The following is a 17,942-nucleotide window of genomic DNA, read 5'->3' as shown; positions in this document are numbered from 1 at the left end:
TTATTTTCTTTTTTTCTCTGAACATCAGAAATGACAATGCATTCTGTAACTGTTAAACCATACTATGAACGGCTTTAAATTTTTAAAACTGAAAGTTTTTGAGCTCTTTCAAAAATCGTATTAAAAAAAACAACAGTATTTTATATATACTCATTATGTAAAAGTCTCCAGGAATTCTGTTGGTTGGGGAAAAAAAAATTCAAAGGAGTATTTAACTTGGAAAGACGTTTCCAGAAACGAACGTTTCCCAAAACTCACGTTTGTACTTAACACTGCCCATGAGGCATTCCCAACCATTATTTGTGTAGCTGCCTGGCACAGTTCCACGGACTTTTATGCATCTCTAGAGTGTTTCTGAACAGACTGACATATTTTGTTTACTGACAGCAACTAAAAGCTCTATGCAAGATCATAAATAAAGAAGATCATGTTTAAAAATCACTAATATCATTTTAAAAGGTAGTGCAGCCTTGTGTTTTGGCCTCTGTTTAGCTGTGTTAGGCCTATGAATGACAGCTTCCCTGCTTGAAGCACACAGAAAGCACAGCCTTCCTCATTCACTGACAGGACTGTGGCCTTTTCACACGTTCCTTCCACAGCAGTGTTTGTCCCCAAACACTAGAACTCGACACAATGGCATTCCTACTTCAACACCCCCACCAACAGCACCACTACATAACAAGAATGCTAATGAGATGGAACAGGCCTTGTCCCTGAAAGTGTTAACTATGTTTCATAGGAAGGCATTTATGCTATTTCAAAATTACCAATTAAATAGATTCTGCTTAGCTCTGAGCAATTTCTAAGATGTTCCCACTTTTAAGGAAATAAATGTGATAAATGTAAGACTAAGTAATTTTATGCTCTCCTAAATATAATATCTCATTTTAATACATATGAATTAGTATGTATTTAAGACTACCCTAATGTAGTGTGCTTAATTCAGTTGCACGCTATCATAGCCAAGCTAAAGCTAAAAATTGAAAATCGAATAAGTTCATAAACACAAAACCAGTACCTTGACTTTCTTTTAAAGCTGTATTATTCCAATTTATTTTTAAAAAATTTCCTTCAGAAATAACAAAATTTAAAGCCTATAATCTTTTGACAGACAGCAAAACAGTATGGGTTTATATGTGATATCAAAAGTGAAATAAATGGAAATCGTACCTAGAGTTAATGTAATCCTGTAAGTTATGAACTTAAATTTGTTAAGGAAATAGGAACCGTCATCCATATCTGTTTTGCCTATCAAAAGATTCTTTAACATAATCTTACATAAAATTAAATAGAAAAAGCTATACCAAAGGTCAAACTATATTAATACAGTTCAGATAAAATTCATTAATGTTTAAGAAGGATATTCAGTATGAAATCCTACTAACAAATAAAGATACTGCCAGACTTAACATCTAACCACTGATGACTTGATAACAATACTACTAAGTGACTTCTCTAAACATTGCAAATAATTTTAAATTAAGTCATAGCAGAACAATACAAAATAAAAGAGACTCAAGAATATATAAGCATGTCTAAAGAAATGGAAATTTGCATGGATATGCATAATGGGCAAAATTCTATTTCTTTTTCTTCATTTTTATATTTTAAAATAAAACATTAAAAAGTATCATATTATACAAAAAAAAAGAAAAAAGTATCATATTAAAACTATTAAGTGCAAGGCTTTAAATCATTACAACTTTGTGAAAGGAAAATTGTTTAACTGGAAACAGCAAAGACCCCGTACTTTTAAATATTTTTAAATTTTGAATAATGTTGAAACTTTCACAGATTGGTCAAATAGACAATTTTGGAGACAATAAGAATGTTAAAGTTTGTTCATATTTTCATATAATATTTACAAAAGTACATTTTTAATCTATTTTGAGTAATGAAGAACATTTTTTAATCAAAACACTAAGTAATTCTAAAAATATTGTTTTCACGATGCAAGAACTCTTTTAAATCTAGTACAGCTACTTAAACCTATAAATAAATTAAAATTTAAATGTATCTATGCTGAAGACAGTGAGAGAAAAAATATATACCATTACTTCCTGTTTCTTTAACATCTTTACTTCTAATAAAATTTAGAATTATTAATTTTGTCTTTTGATTTGATTTAAATAGTGCTTTTCTTGCATTGGATGATAAATTCATATTTTCTTTATCCTTAAAGAATTTAAACTCTCCCATAAGTAGATTAAAATCATATAATGCCAAATAAATTATTATAATTTAATTCTTCATGATCCAATTAATCATTATATCTTAAAAATTAAACATTTGTTAAAGTGATTTAATCTAAACACAATAAAATATTTTATATTAACTTTTATACATGATAGTTTAATGAAGAACATTAAAATAAGTTTGAATTTTTTCATATTATTATGAATTTTATCTATGATAATTATCAATTCTGTTTCTAGATCCACTGAAATTAATTAATGAGGCAAACCAAACACATTTTGTGAATAAAAAGTATTTTCTGAGATGATGGTTTTTGTTCTTTCTAGATACCCTAATACATTCAAAATAAGTTGTTCTTTTCTGAACCAGACAGCAGGAGGTGCTGTATGAACGCTAAGACCGACATCCCATTCCCACCACCCCTTTTTGCACTCAGAGAATAATAGCACGATGTTTTCAAAATATTCATTTTTCAGCAGAATGTGGCCTGAGATAATGAGCCCAGTTCTAAACTGGAACCTCCCAGTTCAATATGTAAAACCTAGTCCTTATTTAACATGGCAAAAAATGTATACTTCACTTCTGAAAACCAAGTGCAAAGAAGATTTTTTAAATGTGGCAACTCCATTTTAATTTTATAAATAGCACCAATTATTCTGCTTCTAATGTGAGTCCCACTTGAAGATAAATCAAAAGTCCCTATGAGTAGTTATAAAAATATCAAAGTCTTTACATACATACATATAGTTTTGAAACAGATACACAGAAGTTAAAGAACAAAATCTAGTTTAACCTGATTCAAATTTATCAATTCTATTTTTACATTTCTGTCTCCTGAAACACATAAGTTAAATAAGATACATTAAGTTACTCTACACATGAAGTTAATCACAATTTCATTTCTCAGAATGTGATCTGTTATATTTTAGTCCAATTTCTACACAACAATCTGATTTTACACTGGAAAAAAAAATAGAAGAGTGAATATGACTTAGGAACTATTCATTTTCTTACTTAAAGTAACTATTTATAGAATTTCCACATAAGTAGTTGCCTTTGCTTTGCACACTACCCAGCAAACAGATGAGACATATGACATCCAAAGGATAGATACAATTAGCCCCATTATTGTTAGCTTTAAGATTAGAGAAGTAGCATTTTTGGCTCTTTAACGGGCAGTGAGCTCACAAAATACATGTCACAGCTTTTCTTTCTTTTTTTTTTTTTAATGACATAATGCCAATCATTGCCCCTAAACAACCAAGTAATTTTTAAAATCTATAATAAAGCAGTTTTTAAAAAGGGATGACTCACCTGTTTATAATATTTTTTTGCAGATTTTAATCGTTGGTACAAGGCCAAAAGAACTCCTTGGATGTACATCTTAGCTCCTGAGGGGCTGAAACCTTCTCCCTTAGAGACCCAAAGTGGTCCCCGCAAAGGTGTGATGGAATTTTGCAGGCATTTTTCAAGCAGAGGAACTATGCAAGAAAAAAAGGGGAAAAAATTCTTTTGACCCAACTGAAATACACTGCCCGGAACACAGCCTCCACACCAGAGCTAACTCTTAACATCTATTATTTATCTCTGACCTAGGTTAAGTCTAAGAGAGGCAATTCTTGCATTACTAGTGGCCACCATGAAGGATGTATTTATATTGAGACACCCCCCATGCAAGACTCATAAGCTTTGTGAGCACACCTGAATAGTTCTGAAGTGTGCCTAACTAGCTGCACAGAGTGTCATGGTGTGCACTGATTGCCTTATCTTCTCATTTATCACAGATGAGTTGGAACCAACCTTGCTGAAATCTACGTGCATTGTCCTGATAAAATTGTAAGATCCATGTTGTTTCAGTATATAGCTTCCTGTAGAGGAGTCTATATATCTGAAACATCGCATTTGAAAATTATTCATAAAATATAATCCACAGGTTTATAAGTCATCTTATTCAAGCCTTTTCATTGCCATTCCTTAAGTAACCCATAAAACAGGGTGGCAAGACTGTTTAAATATATGCGGGAGAATCTTAAGCCAGCATTTTATCATACCCTTTTTTGTAAAGTTTCTGGAATATAAACTAGTTCAGGATTTAAAACGCTATTTCCAGCACATGTTTTGTAAACACATAAAAGATATTTACTTGTGGGCCTGTATCAAGACATCCATATGGACTTAACAGACATGTTTATATACTTTTTCACACGGTTAGCTTATAAAGTCTTTCTACTGTAAAATAGGCCAATTTACATGGCAGCTAGCAAAAATTCTTCAAGATTTAATTTTCCTTTGAAAAGCCATAAATAAAGAAATAGTAAAATCTTAGACACTCTTGGAAACCTAAAAAATATGAAAGGGAATGTTTTTACTTGGTCATTATTTAAGCGTATATATGTGGCACTAACTTAAACATACAAATAACTATATGTCTCAGCTACTTTATTCTGATGCACATTTCTACTACAGAAAGGAATTTAGTTCACCAAAAATAAATAAATAAATGGTTATGTTATATGTTGCATATTTTATGCAGAGAGGCCTAGCATAGCAATCTGGAAATTGAATTACAATTAGATTCAGTTGAGCTGCTGAGTTATGCAAATGGCCTTTGCTACTGGTATTCTGCTAAATTTTGCTTGTAGTAAAAAGTTATATACGTTTTATGGTACTAAGTTCCACAAACCTCCATCAAAGCACAATTTAAAGTCTGTTTAATATACTCAACACTAAGGAGAAAATAGAGTTTAAGATTTTCTACTACTACAGTATAAATAAAGTTAAAAGGAAATTACAAAGCAATGACTATTTAGACATCTTGTCAGATGTATGCTTAAAATTCACTCATCTGGCTTGAGAAGCTAATTCCTGAAATTCACCTATCGATCACATTTTTATACTCTCTTAGAGCAACTGCTTTTCTCTGTAAGTTTTATCACAACAAATACCTCAAACTTTTAAAAAATATAGAATCACATATGTTATAAAATAAAAACTAAAAGAGAAACTTATTTTTAGAACTATAACTCTTAAAATTTTCAAAAAATGTATAATATAAATCAATCTTGACTACAATTTTCTTCTAAGGAAACCCAGCTTAAAAATCATCAGCACTTTTAGTTTATTGCTACAACATCCATATATTACTATGTTTTAGACTTTAATTTATTCACCTTTAATTAGAACACTCATTGAACCTAGCACACTTTTTGAATATTGAAAGGCACTACATACATAGGTGTTAAATTGAAATAAAGTTAAATAAATTGAGAAATAGGTGATAAATTTGAATGATTTACCTCCTGGAATTACTCTTGCATTTAAACCCGAGAAAAATATATCAGATTCTCCAGTTTTATGCATCTATGCTTTTCACAAATAACTTTCAGATTTTATGTCAGCCCAAGGGAATTCACAAAAGCGTTTACTATTATAGCTCTTCTAACAACAAAACTTAACTTTTTTCAGAGTTTACACTCTCCATAAGAATTTAAGAAAAAATTTATAGCTTAAGAAAATTAAATTAAATTAGTAACACAATGTTAGCAGTGCCAGAATTGATACTGGATAGAAAATAGCTCCCATGTTCCACGTGATTTATATAATTAGGAATACTATGGAAACCAGAAACAGCAAAGCAAAGAAAGCAGTATTCACAAGCAGGTTTTCTAAGGGACTTCAGAATCTGCTCTGAACTTGTTGAATAATCTGTTCAGTATTCCAGAATCTCACTGCTGGAAGCATGGTCCTCATTATAACCAGGAGAGCACTAATAAAGGTTAGCCTCTGAACTAGGGATTAGAAGGCTCTTTCTTTTTGGAGGCTGCAAACTAGTAACTTTGATGATCTTCTTGAAAAGGAAGACAAAGCACACTTCAAGAACAAACAATGTTTCCACTAACTAGGAAGGTACAGAAAACATAAGAAAATGATATGCCTCAGAGTACTTAGAAAGGAAGTATAAATCAGACTAATAAATTATATTGAAAAAATAAAATATATTAAGCAATTAGAATTAAAGAACTCACTGATAAAATAGGAGACTTGGCCTAAAGGGTAGTTTTAAAGTATAAATGAACAACTGATCATTTAAAAAAAAAAAAGGATTTTTCAACTCAAACTACAGGTTTTAACATAGGTATAACTTTTTTTTTAAGTTTTTTAGTGGGTATTCATAATATTCTAAACCAAATAATAGCTTATGAGTATTCTTAACCAATGGTTTTCTAATCTTTTATGTAAAGTTCTCCTTTTCTGATATAAAATTTAATTCTCATAAAGAAGACTATTACATAAATACGTGTGAGAAATTAAGGCAGTAGAGCTCAACAGACATGCTTCAGCTTTGGAAAGACCATAAACCTAGAGTTTGCTACAAGCTAGCAAAGCTCATGTTAGATAATGAAAAAAAAGGTGGCTTTCCCATGGGATGAACTTGGATACTGTTTTCTGGGTCATTCCAAACCATGTGCCCCTTTTTCTTTAGACTGCTTCTTAGAAATATTGCTTCATTCAGGAAGGTTACCCTATGTTCCTTTAATATCCATGTGCATAACTACACACAAACATTTCTTCGTATGTGGAAGGTCTTTACTACAGGCATTCTACCAAGTTTCTCCTATTTATATGATTGTGACAGAGCTTTGCTTTTCTATATTTTTATTAAGTAAGCAGTCAACAACTTAGATAGTTTGTGAATTAATCATCCCTCAAATATCAGTTATGCATACATCAGTTAAAGGAGTTCATCCCATGGAGGCAATTTCCACCACTGGAAAATGGTAAAAAGTTATGTGAATGATTACTTTTATCCCTTTTGTTTAACATCAAATTATGACTATAAGGCAAATTGAAAATTAATGCAATAATTCTTATGAGTTTGGAGCTAAGTCTGAGAATGCTGATAAATCATGTGATCCTAAGAGTAAAGTTACTGGACAGAGCTAATAGTGAGCATGATAGGCAGGGAGATTATATGACCAAAAGTAGTAGCTATATTAATTTTATAACTATCAGTTGATACCTTTCTCACTCATGCTGTTTGATTTTCTTTGCATTCTTCCCTCCTTTTTCCACTTGTTAATATATTCTTGTTCTTCACAGCTCATACTGAATGTTACCATCTCTACCAAAATATCCTAAATTATTTTGGCAGAATTAATGCCTTCTTTTATGCTTCTGATCGGATTTTTACGGTTTATTTTTTTCCTTATTAATTTGTAGTGGTCTCTCCTCCTACTTTCATCTTCCAGTAAATCCTGAACCCTTTGGGGTTTGAGGTCATGGTGGTTTTTAGTTTGATAAAAAACAGTGCTCAATAAATGTCTACTGGAAGAATAAATGATCCTGCAGATACACCGTGTACAGTCTCTTCCAAGTAAGTTTTAGTAGGCCAGGTGCAGTGGCTCACACCTGTAATTCTAGCACTTTGGAAGGCTGAGGGGTGTGGATTGCATGAGCTCAGGAGTTGGAGACCAGCCTGAGGAAGAGTGAGACCTATCTCTACTAAAAATAGAAAAACTAGCTGGGTTTGGTGGCAGGTGCCTGTAGTCCCAGCTACTCGGGAAGCTGAGGCAAGGGAATCACATGGGTCCAAGAGTTTGAGGTTGCTCTGAGCTGTGATGCCCTGGCACTCTACCCAGGGTAGCATAGTGAGACTTTGTCTCAAAAAAATAAATAAATAAATAAGTTTTAGATCCATGAGTACAACTATCTGCAATCATTTAGAACCTGTAACTTTCTCTTGCTTAATAAAAATTTAATCAAATTTAATAAATTAATATGAATATACTAGAATTCAAAGCTCATTTAGGACATATACAATTGCTTTATTTTAATTTTCCTTGCAAAATTAGTTTGAAGACTAAAGAGGAAAATACATATAAAAAGAAAACCATGGCTCGGCGCCTGTGGCTCAAGCGGCTAAGGCACCAGCCACATACACCTGAGCTGGTGGGTTCGAATCCAGCCCAGCCCGCCAAACAACAATGATGGCTGCAACCAAAAAATAGCCGGGCGTTGTGGCGGGCACCTGTAGTCCCAGCTACTTGGGAGGTGGAGGCAGGAGAATGGCTTGAGCCCAGGAGTTGAAGGTTGCTATGAGCTGTGATGCCACGGCACTCTACCCAGGGTGACAGCTTGAGGCTCTGTCTCAAAATAAAAAATAATAAAAAAAAAAAGAAAACCACAAAATTTGACAATGAAGCACTAAGCAGACAGGGAAAGGCCAGAGGTGGGTATTTTAAAAAAAGTTATTGGAAAATCCTTATGTACTTTATCCAACCCTGTCATAAACCATGCTTCTGTAGGAAAAGGCACATGATAAAATTTAAATAACAGAGCAGTAATACCAGATTGACGTCAAAATACCTATTTTAAATAATAGAACTAATTCCCTCTAAGAGCTTCAGATAATGAATTCAAAAGCTATAGAGGACCTTATATTAAAACCGTTTCTCAGTGATAAGAAACTTGAACTTGGATACGTGATAGTGGCAGCCCATGACAAGAAGCCAAAAATCCCTCTCAAGAGAAACCACAAAGCTAATCAAACTTATCAAGTGGATTTAGACTTGAATATTCTGTGAAGATATATACAAGTACCTAGAGAATATAGATCCCTCTCCAAAAGCTACATCTTTCATTAAAGAAGCCACTTTACATAGACTGCATTTGAATCTAATGTGGAAAGCTAAAAAAGATTAGGACTTTTTAGTCATACTCTTTTTTAACGTGCAGGAAATAATCAGAGGTTTTAATAATCTGCTTTCAATTCAAAATTAAAATTCATGCCAATTAAATATCCAGAACCACAATTTACATAATCTTGTCATTTTCTCATTTCAGTCAGAGTACATGAGACCATGAAGGAAAAGAGTACTGCCCAGACAAAGCACAGTCACCGATAAAGAAACTTCTACATGCTCTTTGGCAGTAAACTTTGGATTTCAGCCTCAAAAATGCTCGGCTGTTGCTAGCAAGCCATCATTTAGAAATACATTAAGATATTTGGAAATTTCCCACCAATTCAATTGGAATTTATTTTTTTTTAATTAAATTGACCTAAAATCCTTTGTTTGTCAAAACAAAGTAAGTTCTTAAAAGATATTAAGATGTAACTGCTTCCCAGGCCAGGATGTATGCCTGCAGAGAGTTTGAGCTAGTGCCAAGGTATTTGTGTGTATTAATGCTCCCTATTCAGCTTTAGGTAATAGTTGGAAAACTTCTGGTCCCAGATCAACTGGTAGATGCCACTCAAAAGCATGGTCTGCTGGGAATATTGAATGATAAAGCATACTGTCTCCTATGTTGCTTGATTTATACCAGCGTATTCAAACAAAACCAAACTAACAGCTGCTGTGTATTTTTGTTTACATGCTATATGTCAAATCTTATTGTCCCTGAGGTACTTATGAGAAAAGATTTAGCAGTCATTTTCTTAAATACTGATGCCTACCCAAATTTGGATTTTTCCTCCACTGAACAAAATGACAAGCACACGATTGCTATTCTTAGAGCAATCCTTCACAGCTGCTTTGGTTTTTCAGTGATCCTATTAAACTGACGGCATATCGCCCGTGGGATCTACAGTGTTATAATACTGCTGTAGGAGACATTGATTTGTATGATAGGATTAAACATAATAGTGATGCATTGAAGGGAAGAATTTCATAGGTCATATTGTTTTTACCTGAGTAAAATTTAATTTAGACTTTATGACATTTACAGGACACCTGGTTATTTTAATTACTGATGTATGGGTGAACGTTGACGTTCGGACTTAGGATGTATAAAATCTTAGGAAGTCCCTTCCATTTTGAAAGTGCTGGCTGAGTCATGTTTTTTCTTAAACTGAACGAAGTAGCTGTGCATTAAATATGCTGGCACATCTTCTGCTTGAGCAAGTGGACCGAAATGGTGTGAATTGTTAATGCCTTGTTGCTTTGGTTCACGGCTTGTGATTGATCATTTGTAACTATATCTACTCCTTGTTCCATGAAATCAAGTATGGAGTAATGGGTTCATCAGATTTTGGGGTTAAATTGAGAGTGAAGAGGTACTGTGTGTGGAAATAAGAGTTGCCATGTTCAGGGCTGGCCTTGTAACAGCATGGAATCTAAAGGCGATATTCAAAACCACTTCACTCATCATACGCTTACTGATTCTGAATAGGGCCCATTTGCAGGGGACATTTGGTAGTTTTCCAATACGCTTTATGCCTCTTTCTACTTCCACCACCATGAACATCTTTTTTTCATACATCCCAGTAGCACATTGGTAGAACAGGTCAGCATACACAATTCATTTATTTAAATGACTTGATTTATACAAGTAGAAATAAGCTGGGATTCTATTGTCTGCATCTTTCTTTTGCTCTCAACAAAAGTAATAGTGTGTGTGTTTTTGAAAATACAAGTATCCTGCGAACTCCATTTCTTGGACATCTAAAATGTTTGATATTTAGTAATGATGTGAAATAACTTAATTAGATTGGTATACTTGCAATTCAAGATCACCTAAAGAAATATTGAGAATTAACTACACTAGTCAATTTTTATGTGGCAATGGTGTATGCCAATACACAAAACTAAATGTGTGTGACATGATTTTATAAACTTTAAAGCTCTGTACAAAAATTTAAAGTATTATCTTACAGTTCGTTTATAAAGTATAAAGCACAGAATTCAAGAAACAAATCTAACAAAAGCAAGAAGTAGTGGCCTTTACAAATATCATTACATAATTTCTTTTTCTAATAATTGATATTTTATTATTTTATGTATTTTTTATTTATATTACTATCTCAAAAACTTCAACCCAAATAGGATTAAATGAAATACAAATTAACTGAACCTAGTCAAAAAAAGATGTAATGGAAAACACAGTAAAATTTAGGAACAAAATCAAGTATATAAAGCACTTCCATATGTAAATAACATTCAAAAGCAAGCTAATTGTAAAACATCCATGAGAGATTTATATTTCAAATGTGGCAGACTAAAAAATCTTAATAGTTTCAATAATTATAATGTAGGGTTCCCTTCGATACTTATTTCTCCATTTTTTTTCCACAAAAGCAGAATCTACTATTAGCATTTTTTTAAATGTTTTTGTCTATTATTCCTTCTCTCTTCTAAAAACTCTTGGAAGAAAAAAGCTCTGCTGAGTCAGGCTCTTTTATGTAATTTTTACACAGATTGCTTTACAAGAAATTGTTTTACAACAGATACTAACAATTAGGATGTTTGTATTCATTGACAATTGTATTTATTACAATAAATTTTATAATTAACTTCTGGGATTGTGGACCAGTCCTTAGAGTCAGAAAAAGGTCTTTGGTATTTAGTTCAAAGACTGATAAATAAAAGACATAAAAACTAGAAGACAGAAAGATAGACTCAAGGAGAAAGGGGAAAAACCAAGGATTTGGTTAAAAGAGTACATGAAATACTGAAATAAGTTTACCCCAGCAAAACCTAGGAGTGATCATCATATCTTCTTCATGAAGATAAGAAAGCCTAAGCCTTAGACCTCAAAAGGTAATTTCCGACAGATATTAGAGAGTCTATGAATAGATTAGACTGCTTTGTGCATGTTCATATCACATAACTATGCATTCAAATATTTACTAAAAGATGACATTGATCTAGTTATAACAGGAGGTCTCCAACTGCCTCCAAAAAAACATTTAAAAAAGGGAAGCTTAACAAAATTCTTACTATCCTGTGTAGATTAATAATATAAAAATATAAATCAGTGATACATAACACATTCTGTTTTTAATCCAAGCAACATCCACCCAAGTTTGATGCTTAGAAGTCACTAAGAAAATGAGAACATTTTTAAGAAACCCTGTATCCAAGCAAAATCACAGACAGCACATTTTCAAGGTTCAAAGATATGTCCTGAGCATCTTTCTCACACAACAGTGGCCTTAATTTGCTGCCTTTGGGGTGTCCAACCTGCAGCCTGCAAGCAGATTATTTGAGGACTGTTTTGCTCACTGTGGTATAACTCGAAAACTGTGCCTGGACCTTTTCTTTTGCTCATCAGCTTTCATTAGTGTTCATGTATTTAATGCATGGCTGAAGACAACTCTTATTTCTTCCAACATATGGCAGAGAAGAAAAAAGATTGGAACCCCTGGAACAACTTTTATACTAAAGAAACTAATTACTACCAGCATTTGAAATTCTTCTTCAGCAAGAGACTTAAATTTTTATATTTCATAAAATTTGAGAAATAAAGGCGAATGGATAAGGGACTCAAGGATTAGACAGAAGCATATACTTAATTTTAAAGAAGAAATTGTATTAATAAACTTGATCTTAATTCCCTAAAAGGTTCTAGAATAGATTATATTAATAAAATGGTTTGTGAACTCTAAAAAAAAAAAATAGTAATCATTAGAACTCAACATGGAATGAATGACAAAGCAAAATTTTTTTTTTTTTTATTGTTGGGGATTCATTGAGGGTACAATAAGCCAGGTTACACTGATTGCAATTGTTAGGTAAAGTCCCTCTTGCAATCATGTCTTGCCCCCATAAAGTGTGACACACACTAAGGCCCCACCCCCTCCCTGCTTCCCTCTTTCTGTTTCCCCCCCATAACCATAATTGTCATTAATTGTCCTCATATCAAAATTGAGTACATAGGATTCATGCTTCTCCATTCTTGTGATGCTTTACTAAGAATAATGTCTTCCACTTCCATCCAGGTTAATACGAAGGATGTAAAGTCTCCACTTTTTTTAATGGCTGAATAGTATTCCATGGTATACATATACCATAGCTTGTTAATCCATTCCTGGGTTGGTGGGCATTTAGGCTGCTTCCACATTTTGGCGATTGTAAATTGAGCTGCAATAAACAGTCGAGTACAAGTGTCCTTATGATAAAAGGATTTCTTTCCTTCTGGGTAGATGCCCAGTAATGGGATTGCAGGATCAAATGGGAGGTCTAGCTTGAGTGCTTTGAGGTTTCTCCATGCTTCCTTCCAGAAAGGTTGTACTAGTTTGCAGTCCCACCAGCAGTGTAAAAGTGTTCCCTTCTCTCCACATCCACGCCAGCATCTGCAGTTTTGAGATTTTGTGATGTGGGCCATTCTCACTGGGGTTAGATGATATCTCAGGGTTGTTTTGATTTGCATTTCTCTAATATATAGAGATGATGAACATTTTTTCATGTGTTTGTTAGCCATTCGTCTGTCGTCTTTAGAGAAAGTTCTATTCATGTCTCTTGCCCATTGATATATGGGATTGTTGGCTTTTTTCATGTGGATTAATTTGAGTTCTCTATAGATCCTAGTTATCAAGCTTTTGTCTGATTGAAAATATGCAAATATCCTTTCCCATGGTGTAGCTTGTCTCTTTGCTTTGGTTGTTGTCTCCTTGGCTGTACAGAAGCTTTTCAGTTTAATGAAGTCCCATTTGTTTATTTTTGTTGTTGTTGCAATTGCCATGGCAGTCTTCTTCATGAAGTCTTTACCCAGGCCAATATCTTCCAATGTTTTTCCTATGTTTTCTTTGAGGATTTTTATTGTTTCATGTCTTAAATTTAAGTCCTTTATCCATCTTGAATCAATTTTTGTGAGTGGGGAAAGGTGTGGGTCCAGTTTCAGTCTTTTACATGTAGACATCCAGTTCTCCCAACAGCATTTATTGAATAGGGAGTCTTTCCCCCAAGGTATGTTCTTGTTTGGTTTATCGAAGATTAGGTGGTTGTAAGATGTTAGTTTCATTTCTTGGTTTTCAATTCGATTCCAAGTGTCTATGTCTCTGTTTTTGTGCCAGTACCATGCTGTCTTGACCACTATGGCTTTGTAGTACAGACTAAAATCTGGTATGCTGATGCCCCCAGCTTTATTTTTGTTACAGAGAACTGCCTTAGCTATACGGGGTTTTTTCCGGTTCCATACAAAATGCAGAATCATTTTTTCCAAATCTTGAAAGTACGATGTTGGTATTTTGATAGGAATGGCATTGAATGGGTAGATTGCTTTGGGAAGTATAGACATTTTAACAATGTTGATTCTTCCCATCCATGAGCATGGTATGTTCTTCCATTTGTTAATATCCTCTGCTATTTCCTTTCTGAGGATTTCATACTTTTCTTTATAGAGGTCCTTCACCTCCTTCGTTAGGTATACTCCTAGGTATTTCATTTTCTTTGAAACTATGGTGAAGGGAGTTGTGTCCTTAATTAGCTTCTCATCTTGACTGTTATTGGTGTACACAAAGGCTACTGACTTGTGGACATTGATTTTATATCCTGAAACATTACTGTATTTTTTGATGACTTCTAGGAGACTTGTGGTTGAATCTTTGGGGTTCTCTAAGTATAAGATCATGTCGTCAGCAAAGAGGGAGAGTTTGACCTCCTCTGCTCCCATTTGGATTCCCTTTATTTCCTTGTCTTGCCTAATTGTATTGGCTAGAACTTCCAGCACTATGTTGAATAGTAAAGGTGACAGAGGACAACCTTGTCTGGTTCCAGTTCTAAGAGGAAAAGCTTTCAGTTTTACTCCATTCAGTAAAATATTGGCTGTGGGTTTGTCATAGATAGCTTCAATCAGTTTTAGAAATGTGCCACTTATGCCTATACTCTTCAGTGTTCTAATTAGAAAAGGATGCTGGATTTTATCAAATGCTTTTTCTGCATCTATTGAGAGGATCATGTGATCTTTATTTTTGCCTCTGTTAATATGGTGGTTAATGTTTATAGACTTGCGTATGTTAAACCAGCCTTGCATCCCTGGGATGAAGCCTACTTGATCATGATGAATGACTTTTTTGATGATAAGCTGTAATCTATTGGCTAGGATTTTGTTGAGAATTTTTGCGTCTATATTCATGAGTGAGATTGGTCTGAAATTCTCCTTTTTGTTTGGGTCTTTTCCTGGTTTTGGTATCAGGGTGATGTTTGCTTCATAGAATGTGTTGGGGAAGATTCCTTCTTCCTCAATTTTTTGGAATAATTTCTGCAGTACAGGAATAAGCTCTTCCTTGAAGGTTTGATAGAATTCTGGAGTGAAGCCATCTGGACCAGGGCATTTTTTGGTTGGAAGCATTTTTATTGTTTCTTTGATCTCCGTGCTTGAAATTGGTCTGTTCAGGAGCTCTATTTCTTCCTGGCTGAGTCTAGGGAGAGGGTGTGATTCCAAATATTGATCCATTTCTTTCACATTGTCAAATTTCTGGGCATAGAGTTTCTGGTAGTATTCAGAGATGATCTCTTGTATCTCTGTGGGATCAGTTGTTATTTCCCCTTTATCATTTCTGATTGAGGTTACTAGAGATTTTACTTTTCTATTCCTCGTTAGTCTGGCCAATGGTTTATCTATTTTATTTATTTTTTGAAAAAACCAACTCCTTGCTTCATTAATTTTCTGAATGATTCTTTTGTTTTCAATTTCATTGATCTCTGATTTGATTTTAGATATTTCTTTTCTTCTACTGAGTTTAGGCTTAGATTGTTCTTCTTTTTCCAATTCCATAAGATCTCTTGTGAGATTGTTGATGTGCTCTCTTTCTGTTTTTTGAATGTAGGCATCTAAAGCGATGAATTTTCCTCTCAAAACTGCTTTTGCAGTATCCCACAGGTTTTGGTAGCTTGTGTCTTCATTGTTGTTATGCTCAAGGAAGTTAATGATTTCCTGTTTTATTTCTTCCTGCACCCATCTGTTATTCAACAGTAGATTGTTTAATTTCCATGCCTTTGGGTGGGGTCGAGCATTTCTGTTAGAGTTGAGTTCCACCTTTAGTGCCTTATGGTCTGAGAAGATACAAGGTAAAATTTCAATTCTTTTGATTCTGTTGATATTTGTTTTGTGTCCCAGGATATGATCAATTTTGGAGAATGTTCCATGGGGTGATGAGAAGAATGTATATTCTTTATCTTTGGGATGGAGTGTTCTATATGCGTCTATCAAGCACAGTTGTTCTAGGGTCTCATTTAAGTCTCTTATATCCTTGTTTAATTTCTGTTTAGAGGATCTGTCCAGCTCTGTAAGAGGAGTGTTAAGGTCCCCTGTTATTATGGTATTATCAGATATCATATTGCTCAGACTGAGTAAGGTCTGTTTCAAGAATCTGGGAGCATTTAAATTGGGTGCATAGATATTTAGAATTGAAATGTCTTCTTGTTGTATTTTTCCCTTGACCAATATAAAGTGACCATCTTTGTCTTTTTTGACTTTAGTTGCTTTAAATCCACATGTATCTGAAAATAAGATTGCAACTCCTCTTTTCTTCTGAATTCCATTTGCCTGAAAAATTGTCTTCCAACCCTTGACTCGGAGCTTTAATTTGTCTTTTGAAGCCAGGTGTGTTTCTTGCAGACAGCAAATGGATGGCTTGTGTTTTTTAATCCAGTCAACCAATCTATGTCTCTTCAGTGGGGAATTCAAGCCATTAACATTTATTGAGATAATTGATAAGTGTGGTAGTATTCTATTCGTCTTATTTGGTGAGAGTCCATTGCTTAGTTTTATCTTTTGCGTCAGCGTGGAGGTTTGGTTCTGTCATTTAATTTCTGAGTTCTTACTTTGCTGCTGATCCATTGTGGTGGTCAGTGTGCAGAACAGGTTGAAGTATTTCCTGTAGAGCTGGTCTCGTTGTGGCGAATTTCCTCAATGTTTGTATATCCGTAAATGATTTGATTTCTCCGTCAATTTTGAAGCTTAGCTTAGCAGGGTACAGAATTCTAGGCTGGAAATTGTTCTGTTTAAGTAGATTAAAGGTAGATGACCATTGTCTTCTTGCTTGGAAAGTTTCATTAGAGAAGTCTGCGGTCACTCTGATGGATTTGCCCCTGTAGGTCAACTGGCGCTTACTCCTGGCAGGTTGCAGAATCTTTTCTTTTGTCTTGACTTTGGACAGGTTCATCACAATGTGTCTTGGAGAAGCTCGGTTAGATTGAGGCGACCTGGGGTCCGATAACCCTCTGAATGCAGTGTGTCAGAATCTTTGGTGATATTTGGGAAATTTTCTTTTATAATATTCTCTAGTATGGCTTCCATTCCTCTGGGGCATTCTTCTTCCCCTTCTGGAATTCCTATAACTCATATGTTCGAAAGCTTCATAAAGTCCCATAATTCTGACAGTGAACGTTCTGCTTTCTCTCTCTTCTTTTCTGCCTCTTTTACTATCTGAGTTATCTCAAGAACTTTGTCTTCTACCTCTGAAATTCTTTCTTCTGCATGGTCTAACCTGTTGCTGATACTTTCCATTGCATGTTTAAGTTCCCCGATTGACTGTTTCATTTCCTTCAGCTCTGCTATATCCTTTTTATATTCTTCATATCGTTCATCTCTTATTTGATTCTGTTTTTGAATTTCCTTTTGGTTATTTTCCACTTTATTAGCAGTTTCCTTCATTGTTTCCATCATTTCTTTCATTGTTGTCAACATGTGTATTCTAAATTCCCTTTCTGTCATTCCTAACATTTCTGTATAGGTGGAATCCTCTGCAGTAGCTACCTCATGGTCTCTTGGCAGGGTTGTTCTGGACTGGTTCTTCATGTTGCCTGGAGTTTTCTGCTGATTCTTCCTCATGAGTGATTTCTTTTATCTGTTTCCTTGCCCTAATTTTCCTTTCACTTCCTCTTGCTCTTTAAGGTCTCGTGCCTGTGGAAGTTTCGGGCGGGTTTAGACGGATTGAACACACGCAACCACTTGCCGGTTTTCCACTGTTTTAGTCCTCCTCTTGGGGTCCAGAAGTCTCTCGCTGACTCCCTGTATCCTCTCAG

At 34.3% G+C, this 17,942-nt stretch overlaps 1 protein-coding gene across 1 annotated transcript in view; it reads right to left on the bottom strand.

Moving 5' to 3' along the window:
- DCDC1 (doublecortin domain containing 1) overlaps positions 1-17,942 on the bottom strand; it is a 520,443-nt gene that overhangs the window by 380,528 nt on the left and 121,973 nt on the right. Inside the window, 1 exon segment of the mRNA XM_053562883.1 lies at positions 3,511-3,677. Coding sequence (XP_053418858.1) covers positions 3,511-3,677 — 167 coding nt within the window.

The sequence above is a fragment of the Nycticebus coucang genome, chromosome 14 (assembly GCF_027406575.1).
Source record: "Nycticebus coucang isolate mNycCou1 chromosome 14, mNycCou1.pri, whole genome shotgun sequence".
In the NCBI taxonomy this organism is placed as follows: domain Eukaryota; kingdom Metazoa; phylum Chordata; class Mammalia; order Primates; family Lorisidae; genus Nycticebus; species Nycticebus coucang.
The sequence above is the reverse complement of the archived record's forward strand: the minus strand, read 5'-3'. Positions and strand labels throughout refer to the sequence as shown.